The 12,896-nt window shown below is 28.6% G+C and overlaps 1 protein-coding gene across 1 annotated transcript; it reads right to left on the reverse strand.

The window, feature by feature from the left end:
* Window positions 1-511: 511 nt before the first annotated feature.
* On the reverse strand, window positions 512-12,534 carry LOC113386762 (post-GPI attachment to proteins factor 2-like). The gene is given in 6 exon segments (XM_026624518.1): window positions 512-628; window positions 701-856; window positions 1,502-1,555; window positions 1,557-1,637; window positions 4,631-4,849; window positions 12,422-12,534. Coding segments are annotated over 5 exon segments (450 nt in total). The 5' UTR covers window positions 4,673-4,849; window positions 12,422-12,534.
* Between the last annotated feature and the right edge of the window lie 362 nt (window positions 12,535-12,896).

Raw genomic sequence — 12,896 nt, forward strand, 5'->3', positions numbered from 1 at the left:
TTTTATAATATATAATATATAATATAATATATAATATATAATAAATAGAAAAGTAGTATATAGCCCCAAATGGAATTATCAGTAAAGTAATTACATAAAATTTCTATGTAAAAAAATGCATATGTATATGTATTGATAAAATTCACTAAATTTGCAGAAATTGTATCTAGAATGCAAATATAAAAAATAAATAATAGTATTAATAAGAAATAACAGTAAAAAATAAGATGTGCAATCGCTTTATAATAAAAATTTAAAAATATAAGGTTAATGCGTATTGGAAATATCAGTGCACAATTTTAGAATGTAGATTGGTCAGTAATTCTTGCATTTCCCTATATATTTTAGATTTAATAATATTTCCATGTTACAACAAACTACTGTCATATGATATCTATTATATATTATATTATCTATCAAGTATACTAATATTGTGCAAATATTATAAGAAATATAAAGTTACAATAGTAACAGCAATAATACTTACAATGATATTTACAAACTAAAGTTGTTACTTACGGTAATTTTCACGATTTGAAATATAAGTAACACCGCATAATGCTGCTATTTCAATGCAATTCAACCAATGGCACAATGTGTTTAAAATTTTGGCTCGGGATGATTCTTGCTGTTAAAAAAAATTCTTCATTTAAACATCATACTAAAATTAAAATCAGAAACTCATTCGGGGTTTACTTACTCCTTTATAATTAATGACTAGATTATCATAGAAAGTTTTTGATACCAAAGCAATTGCAATCCTGGGTCCCATATGCAAAGCAACACTTATCCTCCACAAATATCTTTGGGGACTTACGCCTGTCACCGCACTAATTGATGGTATAATATTATATACCTAATTTGAAAAAGATCTATCAATTTTTAAACTAAATATTACTTTATATACTAGATTTTACATCATATATTAGAGTTTCTGCACTATTTTAGTCCTGGCATTCGTTCAAAAAGCTTCAAGAAACATTGAAACTAAAAAATACATGCGTAGTTTTATTTATTTAATTCAATTAAATATACTGTAGAAACGTTTTATACAATTAATATTTTTATAAATCGAATTAATTAAAAAAAATATATATTCCGTTTTGAAAAATGACGGCTTAATTTATTCCATTGGCAACACTGTTTTTACTCTGTTTCTGCAACCAATCGGAAACTTGAACAACTTCACAATATTTCGCAGAAAATAGTGCCGAATCTATGTCAGTTTTTCAGTAATCGTTAAAGTTTTTGATGAAGTGTATTAATTTCTAATCATTGTTAAATTAATTTAACTCTACTTATTAATATTATTTTGTGTTGGAACAAGAATTAGGTAAGTTTATGTAAATTACATTTTTTAAACAACTGTTATAACATGATGAATTGTATCTGTTCAATTGAATTTTTAACAGATGCAATTCATATTATTTGCAATAATTGCATAACTAAAATCATTTGAAGACAGTTAAAACATATATAGATGATATCATTTCACACTTACTCTACAATGCGTCTCATGTATGTCATCATATTGGAAGACATAGGCCGTTACAAAAACAGATCAACAATGAAATTAGAGGTAAAGACACTGTCACTATACACAAATCACGAAAACTCATTCGAAGAAATACCATCACCTGGTTAATAGATAATATGAGATTAATAAGATATTTAAGACAGTAGTTTGAACATTCATACAAGAAGGATAAACATTACAGGGTTATTTGACTTGGTAACTGAGTCGATTGGTTGTTATGAATACACTTATACTCATACTACTACATATAGTTTTACCAATATCTTAGTGTGACAATCATATTTGTCAAATATTGAGACATAGAGATTCAAAATTTGTCTATATTTAAACATTTTGAAACTGTTACCACTTGAAGTGAACTTTCCATTAAACTCAATTATCAAGTCAAACAGTTTTATTGATATCTTATTTTGACAATCATCTTTGTCAAATATTGAGACATAAATCATATTCAAAATTCGTCTATATCAATGGCAATAAATCACTTTAAATATTCTTTTTAAAATGCCCAAGACAAGTATTTCAAAAATTTGTAAAACTGTTCACTTGAGGTAAACATTCCATTAAACTCATTTACCAAGTCAAAAAGTTTTACTAATATTTTAATTTGGCAAGCATTCTTGTCAAAATATCGATACATAAAGCTGATTCAAAATTTGTCTATATCAATGGTGATAAATCACTTCAAATATTCTTTTTAAAATACATGAGACAAGTATTTCAAAAATTTGTAAAACTGTTCACTTGACGTGAACATTCCATTGAACTCATTTATCAAGCCAAATAGTTTTACTAATATTTTAATTTGACAATAATTCTTGTCAAATATTGAATCATGAAGTAGATGTAAAATTTGGCTATATCGATGGCAATAAATAACATCAAATATCCTTTTTAAAATGCCTGAGACAAGTATTTCAAATATTTATAAAACTGTTACAACTTGATGTGAACTTTTGTGAAATAGTTTTACTAATATCTTAATTTGACAAATCTTTGTCAAATATTGAGTCATGAAGCTTATTTAAAATTTGGCTATATCGATAAAAATAAATCACTTCAAATATTCTTTTTAAAATGTTTAAGACAAGTATTTAAAAAATTTTGAAATTGTTACAACTTGAAGTGAACTTCCCATTAAACTCAATTACCAAGTGAAATAGTTTTACCAATATCCTATTTGACAATCATTCTTGTCAAATATTGAGTCATAAAGCTGATTTAAAATTTGGCTCGATAACAATAAATCACTTTTTGTCTCAATAAATTTGGATCGATAATAATAAATCACTTCAAATAGTCTTTTTAAAATGTTCAGAACAAGTATTTAACAAAATTATAAAATTGTTACCACTTGAAGTGAACTTTCCATTATTAATATACAGATTATAAAATTAGCCATACCCTTTGTCGTATGCTTCGACTTATAAAAGAAATTTTTATATAACCATTATGTTTGATAGATGATGAGCAACTATACATATTTATTTACAAGCCATTATTGATTGTTGTTGAACTGCTAATAATATTAAAAATTAACCAATTTGGTTTCAGTGTCTTGTTCAAACTTATGATATTTATTTGAGTTTATTTATTGAGAGTATATCTTTGCATCTTTATCAGTTTTTACGTTACAGTATTATTAACATGATAACAATATGAAAATGAAAGTGCCTCTTGAAATTGATCCATAGAATTGAATCACCATTAGTTTCTTTGATCGTCACTTGTTCACATACTATTCACTAACTTCTTTCTCAATGATCTCAAATCTATATCACAGCTCTTAATTCCATTATTATTTTTACCATTATAAAGATTCTACTCATACTTTAAAATGTTAATTTAATGGCATAAATGTTATCTAAAGCTTTTTCATAGGCTAGTCTCAAACAAAAGTTAAATTTGAATTATATAAGACATCTTTCTTTGATTCAATACTAATCGATTTCTTATTTATTCAATACTTCAATAATAACATTCGACAGGTATTCTTTTGTCGAATCAAGTCAATTAGTTTCCTTTTTGCTTGAGAATTTTGTATTTTGATAAAACGATTTTCTATAACATTTTGAAGTGTTTCTTATATATTATGTACTTATTATTCATATATATGATTATACATATAATTATTTTCTTTTTCATTACAAAGATTCTGTTCATTTTATATTATTTAAAATGATGATTATATGGCATAGATGTTATCTATAACTTTTCAATAAATGTGCCTCAAACAAATGTTAAATTTGGATCATAGGACAACTTACTTTAATTCATTGCCATTAGTCCAACAGGCATTCCCTTTTCGAATCAATTTATGTAATTAGTTATCTTTTAGATATTCGTTATTCTTTTATTTAGGTAATAGGTATTATTAGGTATTAGTTATTCTTTTTAGATATTTTTAGATTTTAGATATTAGTTATTCTTTTAGATATATATAGAGAATTGTTTATTTCAGTAACACTTTTTACTATAACATTTTGAAGTGCTTTTTATTTATTTTGTAATTACTATTTATAAGTACAAAATCTGATCAAATGCTCTACAGTCATATATCATATTAATATAAGTATCTCATCAAAAACTAGTTTATCGTATCATATCATGATGCCTTTAAATATATAAAAATTTCTTTTATAGAACATTTAGTTTGTACAAATTAACAATTTGGTAAATTGGCTTTAAATAATAAAAAATATTGATTGTTGGCAGATCACAGGAAACTGATGTAAAAAATCATTCAAGCAGTAAATCGAATTTAAACAATTATCGAACACTTTAATTTTGATAAAAGCAAATAGTATTATTTTATAATATATAATATATTAACTATATTTATAATATATTCATAATTAAGATAATTGTTTTCATAAAATAGTTATGAAGATATTGATTTTGTGAACGATATTGAGTTGTCACAGTTGATCATAGGTAGTTCGTAGATGCTTTGTTAGTATATATAAATTTGTTAGATGTTAATAGGAAAATGTTTGTGCAGTTTGGCAATTTGAAGTGTGTTAACATGCTCGTTTGTGTAATGTTTTTTAATTATTATAAATATAATAATTGTTTTCTAATTTACTAATATACCTTTCCCTTTTCACAAGTGTCACCAGTCCCCGCATGCTTCATCTTGCTTCTGTGCTGAATATTCTGGCACTGGTCTGTCTTTGCAATTCATATGATAACACTAACTGATTGCATCAATTAGCTTCATCACTTTAATTAGTTATCTTCTAGAGTTGTTATCTATGAAACTACTGAAACTCTCTATAAATAATCCTTCCTTCGTCGCGTTTCTGCCGCAACCTACAAATAGATCAACTACATCATTAAAACTGACTTAACATTTAAACAGACAGGATTTTATGATGGGCACCATAAACGCCAAAAGGAAATTGTAATAAACCAGTGGTTCTTAAACTTTTTATAAATTTGAATTATAAACTGTTAGATTTTTTTCATATTCCAATCAAAAAAATATTTTTCTGTAGTATTAAAAGTACTACTGTTACAGTAGGGTATTTTGGTACTTTCAAACTGGTTATCAATGCTATTCTTATAAATGTAATTTCTTATAGAAGTCTTAATGTAATCGTGCTGTCTTAAAGGGGTATTATGACCTAGAATTTAAAAAAACCTCATTTTTGTTCGCATATTTTCTAAGTTTAACTCTTCAAGAATATGTCTACAAAAATTTTTTTTATAATTTAAATTATTTGCGAAGTTATAGCTGTTAGAGCACAATAATCTCCCTTCATTCCGTTCTTACCAGATACTTTTAAACGCATTTTTCTCGAAACTGTCATTTTCGATACGATACTCAAGATTTCTCAACCTCTTTTGGACCAATTTAAATAAAATTATTAGTTAATTTTTTTATAGACTTTTCTTCAGTATAAACTACGCTCATTCCCAAATTCCAATTTTTATTTAAATTTTAAAAATTTCGAGAATATTTCAAAAGTCAAAATTTCTTAATTTGAATAACGTGTTGTAAATAAAATTTCTCTTTTAGTAGCTATTTTGTAAACAAAAACAATATAATAAATTTTTCAGCCAATTTTTTGAGGTTCTCCACTTCATCACCTCCTGGAGTTAAAACTTTGATTATTTTTAATTTTTATCATTATTTTTAAATTCTCAAAACAATAATTAATACTAAAGTAAAAGTATTTATGCCTTTATTTTATGACCTTTCAAAAATCGCGTAAAATTCATGCCTCTAGGCTAGAATATGCCCTTAACATTTTTTTGAAGTCAGAATACACTCTAAGAAATCAAACAGAAATATTTGGTCACAGTAACCCAGTGATTTCCAACCTGTGGGGCGCGCCCCCCTGGGGGGGCGCCATATCGTTCCAAGGGGGGCGCAAAGTTGTTTCAAAAATATGCTGAGTAAGTGTCCTAAATAAATGCTGAGTAAGTGTCCAAAACAAATCAGCAAAATACTTAAAGTACTTCTAAGTGTGTTTGAGCTCAAAAAAGAAATTGCTGTATTTCTTGCTGATAACAAAAGAGACGGAGTAATCTTGTTTTAGGACACAAAGTTCCTCGCAAAATTTGCGTATTTAGTTGATATTTTTCAAAGATTTTAATAAATTTTGATTTAAATAAATCAATGCAAAGATCTCAAATTCGTGCTTTTGTTCAGAAAGACAAGCTTACGGCTTTTATGAAAAGATTAGAACTAGCTAGTATCAAATAACCTTATAACTTTAACATATTTCCCACTTTTAAAATTACTTGTGTTACTGATGAAACAGAAGTAAGCAAAGATCTTATTATTATATCAGTCATGTGACTAGTCTACGAAACCAATTTTCGCATTACTTTATCTAATTACGTCTAAATACGAATGGATTAGAAATCCATTTGTCATTGAGAAACATGATGAATTTGGTCATTCAACAGCAGAGCATAAAATGATAATTGATTTATCTAGTGATAGCACATTGAAGCAGATGTTTCAGGACGAAAATACATTGTTGAGTTTTGGTTACCAGTAAAGGACGATTTTCCTACTTTGACAAATAATTCTTTAGAAATTTTATCACCATTTGTGAGATCTTACTTATGTGAAACAGAAAATTTTTATAATAAATAGTTATGTTTGTATGTATATTTTTTATAATACTGTGTATTATTTGGCATAATTTCAGTTATATTAATTATATTTAAATTAAATTGTTAGAAAAATAAGAAGGGGGGGGGGCGCAATATTTTTTTCATTCGGAAGGGGGGCGCAAGAAAGAAAAGGTTGGAAACCGCTGCAGTAACCCTTAGCGGTCCGGAACAAATTGAAGTTCATTCCAGGTCTAGCATTTATACGAGATGCCTGAAAACATTTATAAATCGAGTATTGAAATTTTGTGCTAAGCTTTTTCTTTTTTATAAATATTCATTATATTCACCCCGATGACTTAACCAGTAAAGTAATTATTTTTGACAGTTTTAAGCTAAATAACTTCTGAATCTCAAACTGCGAACGATTTCTTAAACTAGTTGGTATTGGTATTTTGCCTTGAGGCAAGTTACATGAACTTTCCGATATGTGTAAAAATAAATTAATTTATGAGTGATTAAAAGTATTCCGAGTGGATTTATTACACATAATTGAAAACGAACGAAGACGTTAACTCGCAGTATTTTCTAAAAGCTAATTTTCAAAAATCAATAATTTTTATAATTGAACCAGTTTCCGTAGGACTTTGCTGGTTTAGTAGCAGGATTCCCAACCAATATCTTTCGAACGGTTTTGGAATTTTTCAGAATTACGGGGTAAAACGTGGACAAAAAATTTTGCGATTTACAAAGAAACGGTTCGGCCGATCATAGCGCAAAACTGACAAACGATAGTCCATCGAATGGCTTTTAAATTTTTGAAATCGCAATTTACGGCAAAAAACTGTTCACATACGCATACACATACTTTTTACAAATTTGATCTCATTCGATCCAGAATGGCTTGAAACGTCGAGAAAACATAAAATTAACGAATCGGATTTTTTGATGAAAGCATAAACTTCTCCTTTGGGAAATTAAAAAATATAAAAACAATATTGCTTTTGTAATGAAATTACACAATAATTAAGAAGACATTTTTTGTATTTTAAATCAGGGGTTTGAATAGTTTTTCAGCTCAAATTTAATTCTAATTGTATTATATTTAAAATTAATATTGAAAACTTTTTGAAATTTGCAGAACAATCGGGTTTTAAAAAATTGAGCACAGGATAAATATTGCTTTCAAAAAATCCAAAAAGCAAGGATTCGGGACCATCCCGGAAATCCAGGCCATGTATATGAAAGGCACAAAAAATCGCAACACTTTTATTAACGCGTTTCTTGTAAATGTTGCAACAGTAAATATAATAAAATTAATAATAGTTTGGTACTATATATGCGCCATTGGATCCAGTTGGTAAAATTATCATCGCCTATACGGCGCCCGTGGTCCATTAAGGGATAATCGGACGACTCACGTAATAGTCGTTAAATTCTTGTTTATTCAATAAAGTAAACCTATAGCTGGAGCCTAAACGAATGTCCAAAAAAAACTGGCAAAACTACGTCATATTAACCGGATTCTCAGACCTATTTATAGAAGTAATAGAAGCACTGTTTGAAAATATGTCCAGGGGATTGAACCACTGTTTGGTGACTTTTATCATCGCCAGTTTGCGTACTATTTTTCAAATTTGGTTTTACCATTTTATTATTCTCGATATTTATATTTTTTTAACTCCAACGAGATTTCGTATTTTCTCAAATTACACAGACTCTCAAAAAAAAAAAAGGTCAGTTTGGGTGCGCGACATATGTTTTTCGAAGTAGTTTTTATCACTGAACACGAATCTAACTAAAGTCAAAATAGGGGATCAAAATGCAAAAAATGGAGGAAAAAACGACTTAAATTTTCTATTGAGATTTTTTAAACTACAACAGATTATGTGGTTACAGATTACCCTGGGTGAGTAAAAACAAGTTTGCAAATTATTGCTGAATTATACAAATAAAAACTCATTATATAATTTAAGTAAAATTCAATAGTAATTAGAGATAAAAAGGGTCAGAAAACGACAGAAAAAATAAGACTCCAATAATAATGCAGAAGGACTATATTTGCGGTTCCTATATGTTTCAGTTTTATGACAAGAAAATATAGTAGACTAACAGTGCAATAGTTCTAAATCGTTTCGGTTAACGTTGAATTTTATTGCATTGATTGTATAGTTATTACAATTAGTGCTTTGTGTGTGCACTAGTTTTACACTTTTATAGCGTTTTATTTTTCATGTTTTGATATTGCAGTACCTCATTGTCAGTTAAAATTATCTCTATAGTTTAAGTTTGAAACTTAAATTATACTTAGTTTATTACTTGTATGTCCAATGATTTTGTTAACTACATATTAAATTGTTGAATTTTAATTTTTTTTTATACGTTTTCTCAACATTTTCCTTTTCACCTTAAAACTATAAAACATAATTTTATTTAAAATTTCATCAAGAACAATTTTAAGAATGTATACAGTAGTTTTTGCCAACATTTTTAAAACTTGACAACATAAAAAATCCTTCAGGTCAATAGTTTAGAAACACCGGTTAGCTATATAAGATTTTCATCACTATTACTCGATATCTTTTTCAGTATAGACATTTCATTTAAAATAAATGATATTTGTTTTTATTATTTTAGTTTAGGCTTTTTATTACTGCAATCCTAGGTTGCGATCTGACTTATCACAGATGTATGTTCTAAAAACGAATTGATACATCAAAATTATACCTTGACATACAACTTGTATGCTTTCAATGATCTCAAAACCGAAAATTTCATCTTATAGAGAAATTTGAATGAAAAATTTAAACTGATGGTGTGTATGGAATCGTGCCTTGGGCAAATTGCTGGATCTTCCCGTACCGTAACGAAATGTTCAAGGAATATTAAATGTTTTCAAAATAGATTATTATAAATATTGTAACATTGTCTAATATTTATAAGAATTATATAAAATGAATTGCAAAGTTAAAAATATTTGTTTAAAGTATATTGATAAAATTGATACACAATTGATACACAATTTTTTTTACAAAAGCAATTATTTTGTTAAAAAAAGCAGAAAGTTCTTTGAATCATTCAAATTGGACGCTTAGTTCTCTCAAAAACTACCATTGTTTGCACGTTTACCTCCGTATTTCTAAAACGGCTGTACCTGTCTTTGCCAAATTTAATCAATACCCCCATCATTACGAATTGAATGTTTTTTGAATCATTCAAGTCGGATGGTCTGTTCTCTCAAGAACTTAATTTCTATTATCTGTATTCTTTACTCCGTATTTCCGAAACGGCTGGACCTGTCTTTGGCAAAAACTTATCAGCACGTCTCCCCATCATTAGAAATCGAATGCTTTTTGAATTATTCAAGTGGTTAATCCGTGCGCCCGAAATCGCATACACACATTCATGTTTTATAAGGTATTTATAAAAACCACCATAGGGTTAAGATGGTCCTTTTTATATCACTCACGTGTAAGCTTTTATAGAGATTATATAAAAAAAGTGGTAAATCTAAGTTAAAACTAGTGGTGTATGGCATCGTGCCCTAAAGCAAACAGCTGGAACTTCCCGTATCGTAACGAAATTTTCGAGGAATATTGAATGTTTTCAAATAGATTATTATAAATATTGTAACATTGTCTAATATTTATAAGAATTAAATAAACTGAATTGCAAAGCTGAAATTTTTGTTTAAAGTATATTAGAACAGACTTAAATTAAAATTTGAATCATTTTCAATATACAAAAAAAAATTTTTTTGAGAAAAAAAATTAGAAACTAAAATTTTTGTCCAAAAGCAATTATTTTGTTGAAACAAGCAAAAAGTTCTTTGAATAATTCAAATCGGACACTTGGTTCTCTCAAAAACTGCCATTTTTTACACATTTAGCTCGGTATCTTAGAAATGGGTGGACCTGCCTTTGCTAAAAACTAATCACCGCTTCTCTCCATCATTATGAATTGAATGTTTCTTGGATCATTTAAATCGAATGCTCTATACATAGATAAATAAGTATAAATGCTCTATACTTTCAAAAACTCGATTTGTATTTTTTGCATTCGTTGCTCCGTATCTCCGTAACGGCTGGACCTGTCTTTGTCAAAAACTAATCTTCCTATCAATAGGAATCGAATGTTTTTTTAACCATTCAAATCGGTTGATCCGTGCGCCCGAAAACGTGGACGAAAAAATGCGGACATACAAAACACACACACACATTCATTTTTTATGAGGTATGCCAAAATGTTCAGAAAACTTCAAAACGTCGAGAAATGCAAAAATTTTCATTTTCGATTTTCGGCCCATTACTATAACTACCCTACGGGAAGTTAATTAACAATACATCTTATAAAACAATTATATAACGTACACTTAAAAATTATATTGATTGCTCGTAAACTCGTGCTCACAACCAAAAAAAAAACTAATAATGAAATAAAATACATTTGTTAAGGATTTTCAAACAATGCCATTTTTCTTCCAGTAGCAATGTCGTAAGAATCAAGGTGATGGATGGTGATACATCTTTTTCCCTCTACTTTCAAATATTGTTGCTAAAAATTATTAACTTTACAAACTTTTGAAATATCGGTGGTAGACCTTTTTACCCGCGGACCTTTAAGCCTCGTTTCACCCTATATATAAAATATTCGATAAGAACAGAGTTTCAACAAGGTTTCAGCAAAAAGAATTATTTCGGTAATTCAAAAGTGATATAAAACGGTGTAGTTTATTTTCGACTTTCCAAGTAAACACAACATAAATATACATTATAGTAAAGATTCAGTATAAAGTTCTATATCATTTAACATGCGAAACCCTATATACCGCTATTTAATCATATACAATGTAGAATTTTTATGGGGGCTCCAAAACTCGGTGTTACTAAGTTACAGCTTGTTTGGCTTATATATAAATGAGAGTACTGAATTTAGTTCATAATAAGGCGTCTATATAATTCCGATTACATTCCTGCTTAAATTATGAATAAAACAGAATTTTTATGGGGGCTCCAAAACGCGGTGTTACTAAGTTACAGCTTGTTTGGCTTATATATAAATGTGAGTACTGATTTTAGATCATAAAAAGGCGTCTCTATAATTCCGATTACATACCTGCTCAAATTATGAATAAAACAGAATTTTTATGGGGGCTCCAAAACGAGGTGTTACTAAGTTACAGCTTGTTTGGCTAATATATAAATGAGAGTATGTACTGAATTTAGCTCATAATAAGGTGTCTCTATAATTCCGATTACATACCTGCTCAAATTATGAATAAAACAGAATTTTTATGGGGGCTCCAAAACGCGGTGTTACTAAGTTACAGCTTGTTTGGCTTATATATAAATGAGAGTACTGAATTTAGTTCATAATAAGGCGTCTATATAATTCCGATTACATTCCTGCTTAAATTATGAATAAAACAGAATTTTTATGGGGGCTCCAAAACGCGGTGTTACTAAGTTACAGCTTGTTTGGCTTATATATAAATGTGAGTGCTGAATTTAGTTCATAATAAGGCGTCTCTATAATTCCGATTACATACCTGCTCAAATTATGAATAAAACAGAAACTCCACGAACTGTATATGTCGTTACACTGAAACCTTATTAAACCTTTAATATTTAATTCACAATTCGGTAGGAACCATAAAGTTTAATGGCAAAATTGCGCAACACATTCGACACTAACCTTCAAAAAACAATCTCATAAAAACTACAAGAAGCAGCCTACCGAAGCACTATTATTTTTAATCTTAAACTGAATTGCAAATAAACTACAAATCAAATCACGAATGCGTTTATTAATACTCACGCATCGAACGATTCCTGTCTCCTTGACCCTCGAGTCACATAATTGTGATAAATTGAATTTTATTTATTATCCATTATCTGTTCGTGTGCGAGTCTTTTCTGATTTAATTTTCGTTATTTGTTTTTAATTGTAAGGACGGAGAAATGGAACCGAATTAGAAGTCTGACGCCACTAGCACGGCTCTAGCGCTAACAAACTCTGAATGACATCTGCTCATGTCTCTTGACATTTCGCATTCATTCAATACTTTGACGGAGAACTTCACGCCGCACTGGCGCAACCGCGCAACCTGAACTTGCCGAAGGGTGGAATACTCGGATAACGGGATAGGGATAACGGATAAAGGACGAACTAGCTGTAAGTGGAATTCTGTCTTAAGGCAATTAATGCATCGTGCCTTAAGGCAAATTCCTGGAACTTCCCGTACCAAAAATTATTATTTTTTTAAAAAACAATTGACATTTTCAAAAAAAAT

Source organism: Ctenocephalides felis, unplaced genomic scaffold (genome assembly GCF_003426905.1).
Source record: "Ctenocephalides felis isolate EL2017-DRISC unplaced genomic scaffold, ASM342690v1 CF-g0.4_SCAFFOLD_00845, whole genome shotgun sequence".
Classification (NCBI taxonomy): domain Eukaryota; kingdom Metazoa; phylum Arthropoda; class Insecta; order Siphonaptera; family Pulicidae; genus Ctenocephalides; species Ctenocephalides felis.